This window comes from Somniosus microcephalus, unplaced genomic scaffold (assembly GCF_052327205.1).
Source record: "Somniosus microcephalus isolate GS21.2 unplaced genomic scaffold, FLI_Smic_1.0 unresolved_chr7, whole genome shotgun sequence".
NCBI classification, from domain to species: domain Eukaryota; kingdom Metazoa; phylum Chordata; class Chondrichthyes; order Squaliformes; family Somniosidae; genus Somniosus; species Somniosus microcephalus.
In genome coordinates, this window is record NW_028225185.1 from 1,682,790 (window position 1) to 1,706,341 (window position 23,552).

The 23,552-nt window shown below is 47.3% G+C and overlaps 1 protein-coding gene across 1 annotated transcript in view; it reads right to left on the reverse strand.

The window, feature by feature from the left end:
* itga10 (integrin, alpha 10) overlaps nt 1-8,607 on the reverse strand; it is a 173,829-nt gene extending 165,222 nt beyond the window's left edge. Inside the window, exon 1 of the mRNA XM_085978412.1 lies at nt 7,898-8,607. Within this exon, the coding sequence (XP_085834538.1) occupies nt 7,898-7,949 (52 nt within the window). The 5' untranslated portion in view covers nt 7,950-8,607. The remainder of the gene's footprint in view (nt 1-7,897) is intronic.
* Nucleotides 8,608-23,552: the final 14,945 nt, after the last annotated feature.

Consider the following 23,552-nt stretch of genomic DNA (forward strand, 5'->3'; position numbering starts at 1 on the left):
CAAAGGAGGAGATTGCAGGGGCTCTGACACAAATTTTCAGAACCTCTCTGGCCACAGGGGATGTACCAGAGGACTGGAGAACAGCTAACGTAGTACCATTATTCAAGAAGGGTAGCAGGGATAAACCAGGGAATTACAGGCCAGTGAGCCTAACATCTGTGGTAGGGAAATTATTGGAAAAAATTCTGAGGGACAAAATTAGTCACCACTTGGAGAGGCAAGGATTAATCGGGGATAGTCAGCATGGCTTTGTCAAGGGTAAATCATGTCTGACCAATCTGATTGAATTTTTCGAGGGGGTGACTAGGTGTGTGGATGAGGGAAATGCTGTGGATGTGGTTTACATGGACTTCAGTAAAGCTTTTGACAAAGTCCCGCATAGGAGACTGGTCAAGAAGGTAAGAGCCCATGGGATCCAGGGTGCCTTGGCGCGTTGGATCCTAAACTGGCTGAGTGGCAGGAGGCAGAGGGTGATGGTCGAAGGTTGCTTTTGTGACTGGAAGCCTGTGTCCAGTGGGGTACCTCAGGGATCGGTGCTGGGTCCCTTGTTGTTTGTGATCTACATAAATGATTTGGATGAGAATGTAAAAGGTATGATCAGTAAGTTCGCAGATGACACGAAAATTGGTGGGGTGGTAAATTGCGAGGAGGAAAGCCTCAGGCTACAGGACGATATAAACGGGTTGGTCAGATGGGCGGAAAAGTGGCAAATGGAATTTAACCCTGAAAATTGCGAGGTGATGCATTTTGGACGGACAAATAAGGCAAGGGAATACACAATGAGTGGTAGGACCCTAGGAAGTACAGAGGGTCAGAGGGACCTTGGTGTACATGTACATAGATCCCTGAAGGCAGCGGAACAGGTAGATAAGGTGGTTAAAAAGGCATATGGGATACTTGCCTTCATCAGCCGAGGCATAGAATATAAGAGCAGGGAGGTTATGATGGAGCTGTACAAAACGCTGGTGAGGCCACAGCTGGAGTACTGTGTGCAGTTCTGGTCGCCTCACTATAGGAAGGATGTGATTGCTTTGGAGAGGGTGCAGAGAAGATTCACCAGGATGTTACCTGGGATGGAGCGCCTCAGCTATGAAGAAAGGCTAAACAGGCTGAGGTTGTTTTCCTTGGAGCAAAGAAGGCTGAGGGGGGACCTGATTGAGGTGTACAAAATGATGAGGGGCATAGATAGGGTAGATAAAGAGGAACTTTTCCCCTTAGTAGGGGGGTCAATAACAAGGGGGCATAGATTCAGGGTAAGGGGCAGGAGATTTAGAGGGGATTTGAGGAGGAACTTTTTCACCCAGAGGGTGGTTGGAATGTGGAACTCAATGCCTGAAAGGGTGGTAGAGGCAGGAACCCTCACAACATTCAAGAAGCATTTGGATGAGCACTTGAAATGCCATTGCATACAAGGCTATGGACCAAATGCTGGAAAATGGGATTAGACTGGACAGGGATTGATGGACGGCGCAGACACGATGGGACGAAGGGCCTCTTTCTGTGCTGTAAAACTCTATGACTCTATGACACTATGTTCCTCGGCATCTCTGGGAGGTTATTTGTGTCCTCCTTTGTGAAGACAGAACCAAAGTATGAATTTAGTTGGTCTGCCATTTCTTTGTTTCCCATTATAAATTCCCCTGATTCTGACTGCAAGGGACCTACGCTTGACTTCACCAATCTTTTTCTCTTCACATATCTATAAAAGCTTTTGCAGTCCGTTTTTATGTTCCCTGATAGCTTACTCTCATATTCTATTTTCCCTTTCTTAATTAATCCCTTTGTCCTCCTTTGTTGAATCCTAAACTGCTCCCAATCCTCAGGATTATTGCTTTTTCTGGCCAATGTCGTCTCCTTGGATCTTATGCTATCCCTAATTTCCCTTGTTAGCCACGGTTGTGTCACCTTTTTTGTTTTATTTTTATGCCAAACTGGGATGAACAAATTCTGTAGCTCATCCATTCGGTCTTTGAATGTTTGCCATTGCCTATCCACCGTCAACCCTTTGAGTGCCATTCCCCAATCAATCCTACCCAACTCGCTCCTCAGACCATCATAGTTTCCTTTATTTAAATTGAGGACCCTTGTCTCTGAGTCAACAACTTCATTCTCCATCTTAATGAAGAATTCGATCATATTATGATCGCTCCGACCCAAGGGGCCTCATACAACAAGATTGCTAATTAATCCTTTCTCGTTACATAATACCCAGTCTAAGATGGCCTGATCTCTGGTTGGTTCCTCAACATATTGGTCCAGGAAACCATCCCGTAAACACTCCAGGAATTCCTCCTCCACAGTATTGTTACTAATTTGGTTGGCCCAATCTATATGTAGATTAAAGTCACCCATGATGACTGCTGTGCCCTTATTGCACGCTTCTTTAATTTCCCTTTTAATGCCATCCCCAACCTCCGCCTTACTGTTGGGAGGTCTATATACCACTCCCACTAATGTTTTTTTCCCCTTAGTATTTCTCAATTCTACCCATACAGATTCCACATCATCAGAGCGAATATCCTTCATTACAATTGTATTAATCCCTTCTTTAACCAGTAATGCTACCCCACCTCCCTTTCCTTTTTGCCTATCTTTCCTGAATATCGAATACCCCTGGATGTTGAGTTCCCAGTCTTGGCCATCCTTGAGCCACGTTTCCGTAATCCCAACCAAATCATATTTGTTTACCTCCAACAGTGCAGCACTCCCTCAGTACTGCACTGAAGTATCAGCCGGAATTATGTGTTCAAGTCTCTGGAGCGGGCCTTAAACCTGCTGACTCAGAGGTGAGAGTGCTACCACTGAACCAAGGCAGATATCTTAATTAAAACAGAAAATGCTGGAAATACTCAGCAGGTCAGGTAGCATCTGTAGAGAGAGAAACAGAGTTAACGGTTCAGGTTGATGACCCTTCCACCTGAACCGTTAACTCTGTTTCTCTCTCCACAGATGCTGCCTGACCTGCTGAGTATTTCCAGCATTTTCTGTTTTAATTTCAGATTTCCAGCATCCGCAGTATTTTGCTTTTGTAGCAGATATCTTAATTGATGTTTCACCAACTTTCTGTTAAGGTTGGTCATTCTAGCAGATACTGCATTGGACTCCCACACTGGTGGATCTGGGTTATCCAACTCCTAACCTCAGCCAATATTCATTCTCAGCTATCCTGCTTGGGCTGAAACATAGAAACATAGAAGATAGGAGCAGGAGTAGGCCATTCGGCCCCTCGAGCCTGCTCCGCCATTCAACGAGATCATGGCTGATCATCCAAACCCTAGCACCCGGTCCCTACACCGACAGCCATCCCACCCAAGCCCTATCCCCGTAACCCCACGTATTTAATCCCCCCTAACACTAAGGGTCAATTTTTTATCATGGCCAATCAACCTAACCCGCACATCTTTGGACTGTGGGAGGAAACCGGAGCACCCGGAGGAAACCCACGCAAACACGGGGAGAATGTGCAAACTCCACACAGACAGTCACCCGAGGCCGGATTTGAACCCGGGTCCCTGGTGCTGTGAGGCAACAGTGCTAAATTTTGACAGTTCCTTGGTGCAGTTATACGACAGAGGTCTCCAACCCCATGATTTGGGGGTAAGAGTGAAATGGACAAGATAAGGCGGTTGCATTATGCAAAGTCATGCACATCATGTTAGTGACATCCAGCACCACTACAGCAAGGCTTTGGGTCTGTCTGCATCATCTCACAGTTAAAGAGCAGCAGCACGGAGACAGGGACAAAGGCACTACAGCCGATTAACCAACCCCAACACATAAAGAACCAGGTTTGGATTACTAGGTGGATAGTCCCAAGCAGCCCATCATAGTTGCCGCTAGGGAGTAGTTTACATCGTCCAAATAAGTTCCTCGTGTTTGAGGACACGGCACCTTAGGTGGAACCTCACTGTCCACGATTCTATTGCTCCTACGGTGCAGTCCGACTGCAGCTGAACCTCTTGACACACCACAGTGGCAAATGTTGTCGATTTTAACTAAGATCAAAAGCACCAAGACAGGTGCAGTTGTTGCCAATAGTGAGGTGGCCACAGCGTCACTGATGCTGGACATGAATGGAGTGTTGTCTTGGAAGACAACAACACAAGTGATGGCCGAATGTCTAAAGGTGCAAGTCAAAGATGGGCGTTAAAAATATAACCTGGAGTCTCAACTTTCTCAGCTCTTGCATTCCTCTAATCATGATGGTGTTTTTAGTGTGGGTGGGGAGGGTACTTCCTGTAGGGAGAGGGAGGGTGTGGACAGGGGTAGCTATGACAGAGCCTCTACTGTTGGAAGAGAACAAGCCTCTGTTTGATTTTCAGTCCAGACTCACATCCCTACTCCAATTTAGCTGCGTCACCAGAAACGCCAGCGATCGCCTTTTCACCTCCGCTCCTTGATTACTTTATTCCCCTCGAGGAGTAATCCAAGCTGCAGTATCCTGTTTTGCTCAGCTACCTGGAGCGTATTTTTAAAATAAATTTACAAGAAAAAAAGCGTCACAGCTGTTCTGTGTGTATATTTATTTTGGTGAAGCACGTGCAGTGATTCTAGCAGTGGTTTCAGCCAGTGATTTATTCCTGCCCGCAAGGCAATGATGGAATGAGTTACTAATTCTGTTCCAAAGTAAGGCAGTAGGTGGTTGTTAGCAGTAGTTGTTTGGTAATGGTGGCTCGATAGGGGTGGGGTGCGGGGGAGGATATTCTGTGCGAGTCCTGGGCAAATGCAAAAATTACTGAGATAAACGCAGTATTAGAGTTTGAGTATGTGTGTACTTACTAATGTATATTTTTAAAAATCTTGTGAATGCACACACTTCCTATCCAAGTTCCTGTTGTCACACTTTTATGTCAACATTTAACATTGAAACAGCCTATGTAAACATCTCCTGTAACCATGCAGTTGTGGGCTCTGGCCAGTAGATGCTGCTGTAGAGTGAATTCCTGAAGTCTATCTCCCAATTCCTGTCACCATCTTGTATATTTATATTCATAAACTGACCATGGACAGGCACTTGTGAGCATGTAGTTTTAAATACTTGTAATGCACTTGGTCTCACCACCCCCTTGGCTGGTGCAGGGGAAAAAACTAAATCGGTCAGGGTTTCCGTTCTAGATCACTCTCCTGTGCACGTGTGTGCGCACATCGGGTGAGAGCAGGACCACGATCAGCTGCTACAGCAAATGCTCCCTTAAACGTTAACTCTGTTTCTCTCTCCACAGATGACCTGCTGAGAGTTTCCAGCATTTTCTTCTTTTATTTCAGATTTCCAGCAATATTTCGCTTTTGTTGTCGCGGTATTCAAGCATTGGATGGACTCTATGTTGTGAGGTCAAACAGCTCTGAGTCACCACACAGACTGGTGTGCAGATTGAACACCCGTGTCACACTGGCAACCCCTCCCAGTAACAAATGCTACCAGAGTGGCTGAGGAGGGGGAAAACACCAAAAATTGTTGGTTTTTATGAAACCGCAAAATTAGTTCCACCTTATAACAAGCAAGCTGCAGCTATATATTTTTTTCAAGGGCTGATGGGGGACGCACTTTGAACAGAAAGTACTCCTGTTACATTTTCTTTCACCTTTAACACACATGGAAGAAACAGCATTACATTCACCTGCCCCAGGCCTTCAGCTGCACCACCATTGCCAAGTCCCCCAGCATCAACATCTTAGAAGTCACTGTGTTGACCAAAAGTTTAATTGGACCAGCCATATCAATAATACAGCTACAAGAGCAGAGCTCAGGTGGATACTCTGCAACGACAGGCTCACCTTGTGATCTCCCAAAGCCTCTCCACCATCTACAGGAAACTTTGGTTTATCCGGAGGTTAACTGTCCGGAATGCTCGAGCCACCGGCAAAAATCAGGAGCCGTTTCATTAGGTTTTTTTTCTTTTCGTTGCTTTTTTTTCACCAGTCAGGCTCTGCAAGGTCTCGCTGAAGCTGTTGCTATGCTACAGAGACGCTTGCAAGGTACGGCCGACTGTTTAGAAGCTGTTGCTAAGCAACAGGGTTTGTTGCCAGATACGGAGCTCAAAATCTCCGTATGTTTCAACATTAGCGCTGGTTTGTCCGGCAGTTTTGATGGGACGGCAACAGCTCGGTCCCGTCGGTGCCGGATAGCACAACGTTTCCTGTACAAGGTTCCACTAATGGTGCACTGTGGTTACAGTATGTACTCTCTACTGGATGAACTACAGCAACTCATCGATTATTTTGACAGCACCTCCCAGTACATAAGAACATAAGAAATAGGAGCAGGAGCAGGCCATTCGGCCCCTCAAGCCTGCTCCGCCATTTAATGAGATCATGGCTGATCCGATTTTGCTGTACTGTGACCTCTACCAATAAAAAGGAGAGCAGCAATCTTCTGAGAACACCATCGTCCAAGTCACACACCATTCTGATTTGGACACGTACCTCCGTTCCTTTATCACCACTTGGTCAAAACCTGAAATTCTCTATCTAATACCATTGCAGGAGCACTATCACCAAAACCACTGCAGCAGTTCAAGATGTTCCACCACCACCTTCACAGGGCAACTATCGATGGGCAATAACTCGGCCTTGTCAGTGTTGCCCACATCACAAGACTTAAAAAAAATAATTATTGTATATCTGCTTATCTTAATTCCACTCCATTTCATTGTTAGCCTCAGTGACTTCTCCCAGCCAGACCCTGGCCTAGAAATTGAGTTTGCGCTGCGCCAGGGCTTTAGCGCCGGAAGTTAGCGCCGGCGCTAAGTCCCTTTGCGCGCGCCAAAAATTCAGTAGCGCCGCGCCCAAACGGCTGCCGGCGCTACTGAAGGGTTTTAGCGCTTGAAAACTGGCGCAACGCGCCGCATTGCGGCGCTGCGGCGCCCGCTGCGGTGCGGCAGGCTCGGGAAGTGCAGGCCTCCTCCTTCCGTTAAGGAGGAGCAGCCTGCACCCGGCCGCGGCCCGCGCAAATCTCTTCAAAAATGAGCCCGGCACCTTGGACAAGTGCCGGGCTTGCATCTGTTCCGGTGGGGGGGGGGAGAAGTCCGGGGAGGGAGCTGCGGGCAGGCGGCCGGCGGGAAAGCGGCCGGCCGCCGCGCCTCCTTAAAGCGCCGGCGCAGACTCCGGCAACACTCGTTTGCCGGAGTCTTAGTTGCGGCTGCCACTGGCGAGGCGGCCGCAACTGAATTTCGGCTTGGGGCCGGGTTACCACGGCAACCGGGACGCTGCGCACACCGATGACGTCATCGGTGCCGGCGCAGCGCTACCGGTCTACCGCTGCGGAAGGGCCCCAGGCAATTTAGGAACCGGCGCCAATTGCAGCGCTAGGCCCTCTAGCGCCGCAAAATCGGTGCTAAGGGCACTGAATTTCTAGGCCCCTGTGTACTGACTGTATCTCTATTGATATCAATCCAGATCCTTTGTACCATTAAGCTGAGACACTCCAACCAGCCAACACTGAGTTACTCACTATCTCTTCTGGGGTCAATCAGCTTCCTTAGTCGGCTCAATATTTTAAATAAAAATATCCTCCATCCCTTAAAAAAATAAGAAAAACACCACAGAAATAGACAAAAAAGTTAAAGAATGTGATGTTAATCAGAATTCTATGGAGCCGTTTGATTTTTTAACAGAGTCCTGTGGGATATTACACCACATATCACAACAACATAAGTATCACAGATAAGTCCCTTGCTGCGTGAGCTACCTGCAGCAGCCTCATCACTCTTTCTCATTCTCTTTCTTTCCTTATCCTGAGAAAAGAGTATTCAAGGGAAGAATATGAATGACAGAAAGGGGACGTAAAAAGTAAAAGAGGTAAACTCATGGCAAGGAAGAGAAAGGGAAAGTGATATAAAGGCACAGAAAGAAGGTGGGATAGAGATAGAGATAGAGAGAGAGAAAACTTGCTGCTTACCTTTCCAGAGAACGAGTAGGTAGAGGACAAAGGAGAATCTGTTTAACTCCATGGCTACAAACAAACGTTAGATCGGCAGAGTCCAGAAAGCATGGCACTCACAGCCCCAGATCTTTCACTCCCTCCAGCACTCCTGAAGAAATGCAGCGACCTGCCTGTAGTGTTTATGCCTCTGACTCGAACAGTGTAGAGTGTGCTGGAGACAGGGAGCTAGATGTTTATTACAACAGTGGCACAATTGTGCAAAGTGGTTTCTTTCTTTTCTCTTATATTATTTAAGTTCCTTTCTCCTCAGTCTCTTTTTCTCACTCTCTTTACCTGATTTTTGAACTGTATATCTGCTTCTCTCTATTGCGTTAAATAAATAAAAATTCCCACATCTCTATGTTTGATTTCTATTCTTGCCAGGTCTATTTAATCTTCCCTTCTGTCTTTTCCTCTCTGCAATCCTTTATCCCTTCTCCCTGTTTTATTTGTCTTTCACTCTATACAAACGTATCACCGTGTCTCTAATTCGCTCTATATTTCACTAAATATATATATTTATCTCTGGATTCACTACAAATTTCCTTTCCTCTCTCTCTCTCTATATATATATATTCTCTATATATACATTAAGGTATCGTCCCCTTTCTCTGTAAATAGATTTGTCCTTATTTTGCTCCCTTTCTCTCAGTTCCCGTCATATTTCCTATCCCTAACTGAATGCAGCCGAGTTTTGAGCTGTGTGCCAGACAGTTTTACATCACCCACTTTATATACAGCCTGTGGTCCCGGTGCACAAACACAGCCCCACCCACAGGCAGTGCAAAGTTACACTTCATCCAGTCACCGTCTCAGACTTTGTCTACTCCTGGCCTGTTTCTGTGGGATCTTCTGGCTGGTCGCCTCGGGGCTGCAGACTCTGTCGTTACTTGTGGGGGATGCTTTAAAGATAAATTATATTTTTATCTTCTGGTCGCAGATCTTTTAAACATGCTTTAAAAAAGTGCTTCAGTGCCGAGGGTACGCTTCACTGTTGGAAGGGCTACCTTTTGGATGCGGCATTATACCAAGAGCCCACCTGCTTCTTCGGGTGAGCATAGAAGGTCCCGTGGCAATTTCCAAATTACAACAGGGATTTCGGCCAATAGTCCAAAAAATACAAAGACTGACAGGTTACGCATCTCGTCTGCTGCTTGTGGACTAACTTATCTACTTAATCTCATCAGGCATCGCTCGGTTTTAAACACGCTTTGATTCCCAAAGGTAACTGAGCAAAACTGCAGAATTTTCCTCCATTATCACATCTCCATTATTTATCTACTGACTCCCCACCCCCCCACCCCCAACGACACAGGAACCAACATATTCCATGGCATATTTCCGTCTATACCTGTCTGTATTACCACTAACCTCGCTCCTAGCCAGATATTCACCCAGCTCTTTTTCGAACAGCATCAGCTACATTTCCTGGGAGTGTGTTTCACATTCCACTACCCTGCGCAGGAGGAACGGTTTATCTAATCTCCAGTGTCATTTGATGTTAGTTCAATTTAAATTTGCGTCCTCTAGTTCTGTACTCACAATCTAAGGCTAATTAATGGCTTGCTTCCATCTACATGATCTGCGCCTCTATGTCTTGCACCATTTAAAATTCCCGCAGCATGTCCCAATCCCCCAGCCTCAATCTTCTTTTCTTCAGCTCTGTGAGTTTCTCCTCAAAACTTAGAGCTCTAAGTGCTGGAGTCATTCCTGTTGTTCTTCTCTGAACCCTCTCTAATGCATTCATTAAAAGTCAGGTACTCACAATGCCACATAATATTCCAAATGTCACCTCACTGGTGATGTGTACAAGGTCAGAAATAATTTCTTTCAATTTATAGACAAACGCCCTTTAGACTGATCTCAGTATTGGATCAGGAGGATTAGAACCTTTGACTGAATGATCAATAATCACATCCAAATCTCTTTCTTTGCCCATGGAGCCTCTTTCATCGTGTTCATGTTTGCTGTTTCCTGTCCAATTGTTATTGCCTTACACTTATCCGTATTAAAATCCATCTGCCATTTCTTGTCCATCTTCTTAATTGGCCCAGATCCTTGCGAATGTTGTTTGACTTCCTTACACCTGTAACTTGGCCATGTAGTTTGGTGGCATCAGCAAATCTTCTAAAATTATTACAAGATATTTCTTCCAAGTCATTTATGAATTGTGTGAACAGCAGGAGCTGCAGATCAGACCTTTGCGCCTCCAGCAGTCACTGTCCACCAGACTGAGTGTTTTGATTTAACCATCAACCTTTGCTTCCTATTGCCATGCCAGTTATTTACCTAACTAGCTCATCTGCATTAATGTCATGAGCCATATCATTTTCTTCAAACATTTTCAAAAGATTTTAATGCAAGATCTCACCCACACACTGCCACCGCCCCCCACCCCCACCCCACCGCGGCAATCTGGTCAGGATCCACAAATATGGGGAGTGAAGACAAGATTTTCTCAACCTTTAGAAACCCTCTCAAAGCCCATCTCTTCCTCTGAATCTCTACCTTCCAGGATGAGCATCCGTTTCCTTCAGCCTGTTTGTGGAGCACCTTGGGGTGTTTCTTGTTAGCTGTGGCTCAGTTGATAGCACTCTCGCCTTGGAGTCAGAGGTTGTGGGTTCAAAGTCCCACTCCAGGAGACTAGAGCACAGAATCTAGGCTGACACTCCAGTGTAACGCTGAGGGAGAGCTGCACTGTCGGAGATGCCGGCTTTCGGATGAGATGATAAACCGTCTTCCCTCTTAGGCGGACATCAAAGATTCCAATGGCACTATTTTGAAGAAGAGCAGGGAATTCTCTCCAGTGTCCTGGGACTAACATTTATCCCCCCTTAACTGACGTCACTAAAACAGATTATCTGGTCATTATGGCATTGCTGTGCGCAAATACACTGCCTCGTTTCTTATATTACAACAGTGATTACACTTCAAAAGTACTTAATTGGCTGTAAAGCGTTTTGGCATGTCCTGAGGTGGTAAACGTTGGGAAATGCTGTATAAATATCACTTTGCCTCCCCTTGATACCTCCATGAGAGAAACATGAATCTGGGGCATGAGGGGTTTAATAATAAGGCGTCTGTCCTCACACCACACCACAGCCCCAAGAGCTGAAAATAAATCACCAACTCAAATTGGGAGAAGGAGACAGAGAAAGAAACAGAAAGACGGTGAAAATGAGAACGAGAGGAGGCGACAGAGGGGTGAGGAAAAAGGATACTGGAAATATTGAGAATAACCCAGCTGATTATTGTGACTCTTAAAAAGCTAATCAACCGTCGAACGATTTCAGTTTTGGAGCTGGATCTCAGGCAGAGCTACAGTGCCCCACAGTGGTGATTAGTTTGCTAGCATGACCTGCCCTTGCACTGTTTGTGAAACATAAGCTGTAAACAAGAAGCAGTGGGCAGGCACAGCATCTTATCTTATTAAATACACAGTTCCAGAGACTGGGAAGAAGCAGGTTTTTAATTAGTAGGGTTGGAAGGGTTTACGGAGGGAGCAGGGCTGAGACAACAGAAGGCGCTGGCAGCAGTGGTGGAGCAGGAGGGAAACGCGCGGGAGGGCAGATTCAGAGGTCCAAAGAGCACAGGCTGGGATGTAGGGCTGAAGGAGGTTGTAAGGTGGGGCAACAATTTGTCTTCCTGAATCTATGGAGGACTCCTATTGTCATCCTGAGTGAAATCAGCAAACTCTGCACAGACTGGGGATAGAATCTGGGGCGTTCTTGGTCTGTAAGGATCAGTACCACGTAGGCAGTGCATTCACCCACAGCACCATTGGGGTGCTGAGAAGGCACTTTCTGGTGTTACAGCATTGTGACTGACAGGTCCAAAACCTTGACGTAAAAGAATCACAATCGCTATCCATGGAAATTGCAGCTGGTTATTATTTTTTTTAATTCCCCTCCATTTTTAAAATGTGTTTTGGATAATATGGTCCCAGGCAGACTGCTACAAGATGTGAACCTCATCGAGATAGAGCTCCGTGCCCAGACACCATTAACAACTGCTCCAATCAGCTCACTGAGAAGTAAACTTGAACTGGAAATGACAGACGATTGGCTAAACCCAGCCTCTGAGGCAGCCTCAGAATGAGCATCAACTGACAACAGGATTACTCATGAAGTTTGTGGTCGCGAGTCCAATACCAGAGGTGCTAAGCCTGTTTACGAGTCCCAGTGTGCAGCACTACTGCCCATATATGAATGGACTGGGAGAGCCAGGTTCCAGTAGTAGCCTCAGTTGCTGCTTGGCATTTTTTGATCATTGCAACAGTGACTGCAGACAGTAAGCATCGCTAACAATACAGGGAAGTTAATATGGCCACCCCCTCAGCACGCTCCATACCTGCTAATTGTGTGTCAGCTTGGCTCCGTTAGTAACACTCTCTGCTCTGAATTAGAAGATTCAAGGTACACTCCAGGACCCGAGTATATACTGTAATCTAGGCTGACACTTCAGTGCAGTACTGTCAAAGGTGCATACTTTTGAGGAAGAACTTTTTCACCCAGAGGGTGGTTGGAATCTGGAACTCACTGCCTGAAAGGGTGGTAGAGGCAGGAACCCTCACAACATTCAAGAAGCATTTAGATGAGCACTTGAAACACCACAGCATACAAGGCTACGGACCAAGTGCTGGAAAATGGGATTAGAATAGACAGGGCTTGATGGCCGGCGTGGACGCGATGGGCCGAAGGGCCTCTTTCTGTGCTGTATGACTCTATGACTTCAAATCGAAGCCCCATCCACCTATTCCTATGGTTCAGGTGGGCGTTAAAGATCCCATAACACTATCTGAAAAAGGGCATGGAGTTCTCCCGGTGTCCTGTCCCAACACTCCTCCCTCAACAAAGCTCACCAAAAACAGAATAGTTGGCCATTCATCCAACTGCTACTTGTGGGATCTTGCTGTGCACAAATTGTCTGTGGCAGAATCTCACTCCGTCAGCCCCTCGTAGCTCATTGTGCTGTTGATTGTGACTCGCCCATTGCCACATACTGCTGCTACGAACTCATCTCCTCACTCGACTTCCAAATCTGCTGCCTCTTCCCGTGTGTGGAGAGAAGAGAAAGTGCCGTGCATGAGAAAGTAAAGCCGAGGCAGTGTGGGACAGATGTGAAGCAGATGTAAATACTGCGGTCCGAGAAGCGCAGAATAGGTTGGGAGTTGGTGCGGTGCTTAATCAGGAGACCGCCCCACTCAAAACTACATTTAGAACTATAGATTCTTACAGCACAGGAGGAGGCCATTCGACCCATCATGTCTGTGCCAGCTCTTTGCTGCAGTTAAAACTAATCCCACTGCCACACTTTCTCCCCATTGCCTTCTATGTGTCTCTGATTTATCCAATTTTCTCTTAAAAGATGCAATAGACTGCCTCAACCACTCCCTGTGACAAAGCACTAACAATCTACATTACGAAGAAATTTCTCCTAAGCTCTCTCCTAACTTTGTGATATTTTTAAATTAATGGCCCTCTTTGTCACTGACTCCTTATCTACTCTATCAAAATCCTTTATAATTCAACAATCCTCCATTAAATCTCCTTATAGCCTTTTCTGCTCAACTGGAGATAGTTCCCGTATCTCAAGTCTTCCTTTATAGTTTCCATCCCTTGGTCAATATGGCTTTAATTTCCTATCTATAAGAGAGTACCCAAAACTGCAGGCACTATTCTAACTGTGGCCCAACCAATGTTTTGTATAAATTAATCATTAAATTATTTTTGTAAAATTGAAAATTCAATTGATCATTTTTATGGCTTTATCTAACTGCACTCACCCTTCCAGGGAATTATGTTGTTCAGGCCCTACATTGCTCCATGCATCCACAGCCTTCAGTCTTTTCATTAGGTGTATACTCCCATTCCTTATTCTTCTTCCCAAAATGTACTGCCTCAAACTGCATATTCCACCTGCTTGCCCATTTCACTAACCTCCCTGTCTTTACAGTCCTGCTCACTGTTTCCCAAACCTCCTACTTTAGCAAAAAGGTGACTGGATTCAGGGAGGGAGGCCAAATGTTTCAAAATTTTGGACAACTCTGCTGTATTTGGTATTTGCCTTGTCATCGTGTGCATACAACACAAGATGGCACTCCAGGCTGCCCTGTATCCTGCACTGTCACAGTATCGGAGTACCAGTCAAGGGCAGAATCCTAGAGCAGATTAAAAAGGATCCCACATAAAACGGTAACTTGTTATTCTCTTTTACATGCTGAATGGCATCAATCTCACCCTGCATATAAATTCCTGTGGCCAGATCCTTGGCAAACCCCTCCACCATGTCATCTCACAACTATGCCCGCGGTCTTAATCAAGGCAATCTCTGACCACTTCAGCTCGCTTACCAGTCCACCCACATCGCCAACCCTCTAACAATGCCACTATTTTCACCATCCAGTTTTCGGAAAAAACTCTCTCCCAGGCTCCCTTACCAACTCACTCATAATTTCCCAACTCCCTCAACCTTTGTCCCTTTCACTCATCACCACAGGCCTGCTGCTGTCGACCTGCTCAACCAAGCTTTACTTCTGCTTTCGACCACTTGTTCCCAGCACTCTCACTTCTGAGTTAGAAGGTTGTGGGTTCAAGTCCCACTCCAGAGACTTGAGCACAAAAATCTAGGCTGACACTCCAGTGCAGTACCGAGGGAGCGTTGCACTATTGGAGGTGCCAACTTTCAGATGAGACGTTAAACCGAGGCCCCGTCTGCTTTCTCAGGTGGACGTAAAAGATCCCATGGCACTTTTTCGAAGAAGAGCAGGGGAGTTCTCCCCGGTGTCCTGGCCAATATTTATCCCTCAATCAACATCACTAAAAAAAACAGATTATCTAGCTTGACCATATCAAGCATTATTGCACTTTTGTTCTCCTCAACCAAATTAGTTAGTCACCTGCACCTTGTGGTACATGAGGCAACCCATTTTTTCCACTGCTGTCTGTCCAGTGCAAGATACTTGACTCCATTGGAGTATCATCTTGTCTTACATCCAGCTCATTGTGGTTCTCCACAGTGGATGTTTATATTTGCCAGGTCTGTAACAGGTTTGTCTTGCCTCTGGGTTGTTTCTGTAATGAAAGGCATTTTCACCCGAACAACTCGTTAGCCTGACTCATAATTCCCTACCTGAAGGACCAGTGGACTCCCTTTAGTCTGGCTCCTAACTTTCCACCTGTCTGGCCTGGGTGGCCCTACCGGAAGTTATACTTCCGCCAGCACACCTCTCGGGGTCATTGGAGGTCACAGACCTTCCCTTCTTCTTCTTAGGCAGTCCCTCGGAAACGAGGATGACTTGCTTCCACATTAAAAATGAGTTCTCAGGTGACTGCTGAGTCCAATGCGGGACCTACAGTCTCTGTCACTGGGGCAGACGGTGGTTGAAGGGGGTGGGTGGGTGGGGTGCTTGGGTTGACGTACGCTCCTTGTGCTGCCTGCGCTTGGCTTCCGCTTGCTCCCGGCGAAGAAACTTGAGGTGTTCGGTGCCTTCCCGGATGCTTCTCCTCCACTTTGTGCGGTCTTGGGCCAGGGATTCCCAGGTGTCGGTGGGGATGTTGCACTTTTTCCAAGGAGGCTTTGAGGGTGTCCTTGAAGCGTTTCCTCTGCCCACCTGGGGCTCTCTTGCCGTGCCGGAGCTCCGAGTAGAGCGCTTGTTTTGGGAGTCTCGTATCGGGCATGCGAACAATGTGACCCGTCCATCGGAGCTGATTGAGCGTGGTCAAAGCTTCGATGCTGGGAATGTTGGCCTGAGCAAGAACACTGACGTTGGTGCGCCTATCCTGCAAATGGATTTGCAGGATCTTGCGGAGGCAGCGTTGGTGGTACCTCTCCAGTGCTTTGAGGTGCCTGCTGTACATGGTCCATGTCTCTGAGGCATACAGCAGGGCCGGGTTTCACTGCTGCCCTGTAGACCATGAGCTTAGTGCCGGGTTTGAGGTCCTGGTCTTCAAACACTCTCTTCCTCAAGTGAGCGAAGGCACACTGAAGGCGGTGTTGGACTTTGTCGTCGTCGACGTCTGCCCTTGTTGACAGTAGGCTCCCGAGGTATGGAAAGTGGTCCACGTTGTCCAAGGCCTTGTCGTGGATTTTGATAATCGGGAGGCAGCACTGTGTGGCGGGGGCAGGTTGGTAGAGGACCTTTGTCTTACGGATGTTTAGTGTAAGGCCCATGCTCTCATACGCTTCAGTGAAGGTGTTGACGATGGTTTGGAGTTCGACCTCCGAGTGAGCGCAGACGCAAGCATCGTCTGCATACTGTAATTCGACGGCAGAGGATCGGACGACCTTGGATCTGGACTGGAGGCGACGGAGGTTGAACAGTTTCCCGTTTGTTCTGTAAATTAGCTCCACTCCAGTGGGGAGCTTACTGAGGGTGAGATGGAGCATTGCAGCAAGGAAGATCAAGAAGAGCGTTGGTGCGATGACACAGCCTTGCTTGACCCCGGTTCGTACGTGAATTGGGTCTGTGGTGGAACCGTTGGTCAGGATCACGGCTTGCATGTCGTCGTGAAGCAGGCGGAGGATAGTGTTAGATCCATGTATCTTGATGTTGTGTGTCCTTCAATAACTAGACACGAGACTGCAGGGAACAATCAACAGGTGTTTACTGGATGAGGGTTACTCTAAAAACTAAACGTACAGATCCCTACTCAGGGTTTATATACAGGTGTGGTCACTGCCGGTACTACAGTATACAGGAGCTGTAAAAAGTAGTTCTCCCCTTAAAGGTACATACACTACAATTCCTCCCCTTTTAGATTAACAGTACCATAACATTCATTTAACAATTAACACTTTTAACATGCACATTAACTGAAAATAGTCCATTTATAAATTCAGTCTTTGGGGCGGCTTCCTGATCCTTTCTGGATAGCGCCTTTCCTGAGTGTCTTGCTCTTGGTGCGGAGGCCCCCTGTCGTCAGTTGGTTCATCAGCTTCCGATGCTACTGTTTCTGGGGTAGATGCTACCTGTATGTCGGGTTCATCACCAGGTGCGCGAGACATGGGGTTGACTCGTTCCTGTGACTCTAGGATCTGGTCGACATGGCGTCTCACAATGTTCTCCCCAACATCCACTGTGTACATTAGTGGCCCCTGCCATGTGCATATCGTTCCTGGTTGCCATTTCTCTGTTCGGTAGTCGCGGGCCAAGACTGGTTGCCCGACATTGAAGCTCCTTGTCAGCTTCTCACTGATGTGCTGGAATTGCTTATTCTCAACATCCCTTCGTACATTTGGTCTAAGCAAATCCAGACGAGATCTCAACCTTCGGTTAAAGAACATCATGGCCGGGGTCTGGTTGGTGACTGCATGTGTCGCATTTCTGTAGGCTAACAGGAAATTGTCCACCTTATGCTGCAGTGGAATGTCGTCATCGCACATGGCCCTTACTGCTTTCTTAAAGGTTTGTACGAACCTCTCAGCCAATCCATTTGTGGCTGGATGATAAGGGGCAGATGTGTAATGCCTTACCCCATTCCTTTTCATTAATCTTCGAAACTCTTCGGACACAAACTGTGGTCCGTTATCAGAGCAAATCTGCTCTGGCAAGCCGTTCCTGGCAAATATGGTCCATAGGACTGCAATAGTTTTCTCCGTGGTGGTGGACGACATTTTGATCACCTCAGGCCATTTCGAGTGTGCATCCACGGCTATTAAAAACATTGAGTCCATGAATGGACCAGCAAAATCAATATGCACCCGTTGCCATGGAGATGAGGGCCACTCCCATGGGTGTAGAGGGGCATGTGGTGGTGCATTTTGGACCTTCTGGCATCCTGAGCAGCTTTTTGTCAGGTCCTCAATTTGCTGATCGATCCCCGGCCACCACACATAAGCCCTAGCAAGGCTTTTCATTTTCACCCCTCCCAGATGGCCTTCGTGAAGCTCATTTAGCACTCTCTCCCTTAACTTGGGTGGAATTACCACTCGGGATCCACACATCAAGGTCCCCTGGCATACTGACAGCTGTTCTCTTCTGGATGAGAATGCTGGCAACAGTGAGTCGCCATGTGTTGGCCATCCCTTCGCCGTCAAGTCATATACCCGAGACAGTGTCGGGTCATTTTGGGTCTCCTTCTCTATATCAGCGTTAGTTATTGGCAGGCGTTCAATTATAGTCGAATAAAATATTTCGACAGGGTCCACTGCTGGTGCTTCCTCCGCAGTAGGCAGTGGCAGGCGTGATAGCCCATCAGCATTTCCATGCTGTTTCGTGCCCTTATACTCTATTTCATATTGGTTCGCCCCTAGAAAAAGGGACCATCTTTGTAGCCGTTGTGCAGTCATCACCGGAACGCCCTTCTTTGGATTAAAGATGGAGACAAGTGGTTGGTGGTCAGTCAGCAAGGTGAGCTTCTGCCCGTGCAGATAGTGGTTGAACTTTTTCACTCCCCACACTAGGCTGAGGGCCTCCCTGTCAATCTGGGCGTAGTTACGCTCGGCTGAGGTTAGTGACCGAGACGCAAAGGCTACCGGCCTCTCCGAGCCGTCCGGGAACTTGTGCGACAGCACCACTCCAATGCCAACCGAATTGGTAGCGCTGGGTTGAAATGAGCCAACATCTCTTTTGATGTGATCAATTCTTTGCACTTCTGGAAAGCTCATTTACATTCGTCATTCCACTTCCATGGTACCCCCGTTTGCAGTAGGGTGTTCAGTGGGTGTAGTACTGTAGACAAATTCGGCAAGAACTTATGGTAGTTGTTCACCAGCCCGAGGAACGACCTCAGTTGTGACACATTTTCCGGTGCTGGAGCCTTGACTACTGCCTCAATCTTTTCAGGGGACTTATGTAACCCCTCTTCATCAATAACGTGGCCACAATACGAGATCTGCTTCTGGAAAAACTCGCATTTGTGGCGATTTGCTCGGAGCCCATATTCCTTCAATCTGGTGAGCACCTGCTCCAGGTTGGCAAGGTGATCACTGTCATTTTCGCCCGTGACCAGGATGTCGTCCAAATAACACTGGGTCCCTGGAATCCCTTGCAGGACTTGATCCATTGCCCTTTGCCAAATAGCCAGAGCTGACGCTACCCCAAACACCAGCCGATTGTATTGGTAGAGACCTTTATGAGTGTTGATCGTGAGGTACTGTTTCGAGGCTTCTTCTACCTCCATTTGCAGGTATGCCTGGGCCAGATCAATCTTAGTGAAGCGCTTCCCTCCAGATAGCGAGGCAAAAATATCTTCAATCCGAAGAAGCGGATATTGTACCGTGTGAAGGACTGGGTTCACTGTCACCTTAAAGTCCCCACAGATGCGAACCTTCTTTGGTTTCCCAGGCGTATTACTCAACGACCTCTTCATTACAGGAACGATGGGTGTAGCCCACTCGCTCCAGTCCACTTTGGACAGTACTCCTGAACGTTCCAAACCTTCCAGCTCTGCTTCGACGGCTGGGCGGATCACATAAGGCACCGGTCTGGCCTTAAAAAACTTTGGGCTTGCATTTTCCTCTATTTTGATCGTCGCTGTTATGCCTTTTAGTGTTCCAAGTCCCTCCTGGAACACATCTTGTGCGTCAGTTAGCATTTTTGACAGTCGTCCAGGTGTGGCGTCGTCATCCTTTTTGGCATCTACAGTCAGTGCTTGTATGGAATGCCAATCTAGCTGTATCTTCCGGATCCATTCACGTCCTAGTAGTGGTGGTCCTCCATCTGGCAATACATATAGGTCCATTTTTGGTGTTTCCTTGCCGTTATATATAACGTTCACCCTTATTTTTCCCTTGGGGTAGACTTTTTGCCCTGTGTACGTCTTCAAGACAATCTCTGTTTCTCTCAAGGGTATATGTGAGAATAGCCGCTTGTAGTCCCTTCGGTTTATGACTGTTAGGGCTGATCCTGTGTCCAATTCCATTTTCACTTGGACTCCAGCTATCTTGAGCGTGACCCAGATAGTTTGGTGATCCTCCGTTTTGATCACATTATGTAGTTTCAGACAACCCAGCTCCTTGCTTCCGGAGTCTGTATCACTTTTCTGTTCGTCTGAACTACTCTCCGTCACCTTATGTACCTTCTTGTACTTCTCCTGTGGAGATTTCTTGCTGCTGGTTTTCTTTCCCGACCTGCAGACTCTTGCTATGTGTCCTACTTTTTCACACTGTCTGCACACTTTGTCCTTGAACCAGCAATCATTATGGTCGTGTGTTGTTCTGCCGCAGCGATAGCACTTCACTGTTCCGTATGACATTTCATTTGTGCCATATTCTTGCGGTCTCCGTTGTATCTCTGCAGCGCCCCGTGCGGCTGCTTCGTGTGATACTGCCATGCTGAAAGCCTTGTCCAGCGTAAGATCCTTTTCTGATAGAAGCCGTTTCTGGGTTCCTTCACTTTGAAGCCCACACACAAACTTGTCCCTTAAAGTATCTGCTAGTCCCGTTCCAAACTGGCAGTGTTTCGATAGCTTGCGCAGTTCCGTTAAATACTCAGCATTATTTTCATCTTTATGCTGGTTCCTTTTGTGAAACTTAAATCTTTCTGCTATCAGCAGCGGTGTGGGGTTTAAGTGGTCCTGTAGGATTGACACTATGTTTCCAAAATCCTTTTCCACTGGCTTCTCTGGGGTTACTAGGTTTCGCAGTAAGCCATACGTTTTTGCACCCATTGAATTCAACAATACCAGCGCTTTCCTCTCATCTGGCACTTCATTCGCCTTGCCGTACACTTCTATGCGTTCGACATATGTCGTCCAATCTTCGACTTCATTGTCGAACGCTGTGATACTGCCACTCTTCGGCATCCCTGGGTGTGGTTAGACTGGCTCAAAATGGTGTTTTCCCGCGCTCTCCCTTCTTCTCCGCTGCGGCTCAAAATGGCGTTTTCCCGCGCTCTCCCTTCTTCTCCGCTGCGGCGCAAAATGGCGTTTTCCCGCACTCTCCCTTCTTCTCCGCTGTGGCTCAAAATGGCTTTTCCCGCGCTCTCCCTTCTTCTCCGCTGCGGCTGCTCGGCCCTTGAACACCAGCTGCGCTCTGCGCGTTTCCCTTTCTTCCCCGCTGCCGCTGCTCGTCCCCTGAACACCAGCTGCGCTCTGCGCGTTTTCCTTCACGCCTCTCTCTCTTCTCCCGTCGACGCCGTTCGGTCCTGAACACCGGCTGCGCCCTGTGCGCTCTACCCTCTCTCTTCTCCCGTCGATGCTGCTCGGCCTTTTCTGTGCCGTCGGTCGGCTCTAGCCGCCGCTGTCCGGGAAGGGTCTGCGCCGTACCTGTTGCCAGCCCGTTTCGCTGGACCACCGTGACTGGAGAACCAAGCCCAGCTCTCAACAGCCTCCCCTGCGATGCTCAAGTCTCCGCTGGACGGTCGTCGCCTGTGCTTCTAGACTCGGCCTTCTTCTTTCACTTTTCTCCAGGAGCGAATCCCTGGGAGGTGATGCAGAGTTGCAAGTAGGTTTGAATCTTCTCGTCGCCAATGTTAGATCCGTGTATCTTGATGTTGTATGTCCTTCAATAACTAGACACGAGACTGCAGGGAACAATCAACAGGTGTTTACTGGATGAGGGTTACTCTAAAAACTAAACGTACAGATCCCTACTCAGGGTTTATATACAGGTGTGGTCACTGCCGGTACTACAGTATACAGGAGCTGTAAAAAGTAGCTCTCCCCTTAAAGGTACATACACTACAGATAGTGACAAACCTTTGAGGGCAGCCGAATTTGAGGAGGACACTCCATAATCCCTCACGGTTGACAGTGTCGAAGGCCTTTGTGAGATCAAAGAAGGCCATGTACAGTGGTTGGCGCTGTTCCCTGCATTTCTGTTGTAATTGACGTGCGGTGAAGATCATGTCCATTGTGCCCCTTAGTGGGCAGAATCCGCATTGCGACTCTAGGAGGAGCTCTTCAGCCACTGGGAGAAGGCGATTGAGGAGGATTCTTGCGATGACTTTCCCTGTGGCAGATAGCAGGGGAACTCCTCTGTAATTACCGCAATCGGACTTGTCACCTTCCCACACATCCAGGTGTAATCCCTAGAGGCCTCCTCAACCTAAACTACCCATTATTTCAGGATGATCCTGGAGGACAAAGCAACCCGATTCCTTTTTTCTACATCCTGAAACTTATCTCGACCTCCCCCTCCACCCTCACCTCCAAATAACAAATAACAAGGAGATCACGGATTTGTTCGTCCCCAAACTTGAGTCCAACATGCAGCTGCCTCTCCTACCTCCAGTTCCCAACCTCCCCCAGTCTCTCACCCACTTTAGCCCAAGACCCATGTCTTTTTGCAACTTATTGGTCATCTCCCCTTCCTGCCATGATCTGCAATAATTTTCAGAATGTCCCCTACACGCCCCTTCCGTCATGAAGTTTTGATGTAACGTGCTGAAAAAAATAGACATTTTGCCCGTCATAATGTTATCTGTTGACGATGTCACTTTACAATCATATTACGCATGCACAGTAGCCAGGTTTAACACATGATGTGGAGATGCCGGTGTTGGACTGGGGTGGACAAATGTAAGAAGTCACACAACACTAGGTTATAGTCCAACAGCTTTATTTGAAATCACAAGCTTTCGGAGCGCTGCTCCTTCGTCAGGTGAAGTGACCTGACGAAGGAGCAGCGCTCCGAAAGCTTGTGATTTCAAATAAAGCTGTTGGACTATAACCTGGTGTTGTGTGACTTCTTAGGTTTAACACAGCCACACTGTACGTGCCACCCCTCCTCCCTGCACAATGCACTTTGCTGCCAATCCAGAGAGATGCCAGTGGAACTGCGGTATAAATTCAGGAGCGTTGCATTCTTACACTGGTCTCCAAAGACCAGAAGGGTCTTACAAGTTCTGAACCAGGAAAGAGAATTGTTTGGACACATGTCTGATATGCCACAAGTTTAACCAGCTGCACTCATATAATGCAAAGCGTCAAAAAAGAAAAAATGGATTGAGAGCGAGTAGTTGGAGAGAAAGATGAGCGAGGGATTGTTATAGGTTACTTGAAAAAGCCATCAGCCACCCATCCCCTTTGGGTGTTGCTTTGTGTGACTCTCTAGAGGACATTATAATTCCTAATGATTTTATCTTAGTGTTTCGCACCTCGTTTTGGAAGAACAACACCAAACTGTGGAGCTTATCTCTGTGCTGCTCATGTTTACACAGCTTTTGCTAATCCTCAGAGTGCTTTTGCTATCTATCTGGCCTTTTTACCTGATTGTATTATTATCACTTGATTCAAATAATGTTAACGAGATGATTGAGATAATCTCTTCAGACACAGATCTGCTGGGCTGGGAATTTCCTGGTTTTATTCAGAGAACTGTCAGTCAACCTCAAGGAGCCCAGTTCCAGCAGCCACTCTTTTAAGGGGTGGGGCTTACTCTTTCATCTTATCACATCAAATCTGTGCCAAAAAATCCTCAGACCTTTGGGCAAAACAGAGATGCAGGAATTCCCATTTCTCTGTTGGAGGGAATTGCAGTCTGGCAGATCGCGCAGTCTGTATATCTCGGGGGTGGGACTTCTGCTCAATTCATCTAAGTGGAACCTACACACAACCTGAGGACAGAATTGAATCCGCTGACCAGACAGTTTAGTCTGGGAATTCACCTGCTTGGGCTCTTTCAGTTTATCCATCTTTCCTCCAACTACATGCTTGAATCTCTCCCATCAGGTTTCTGCCCCGGCCAC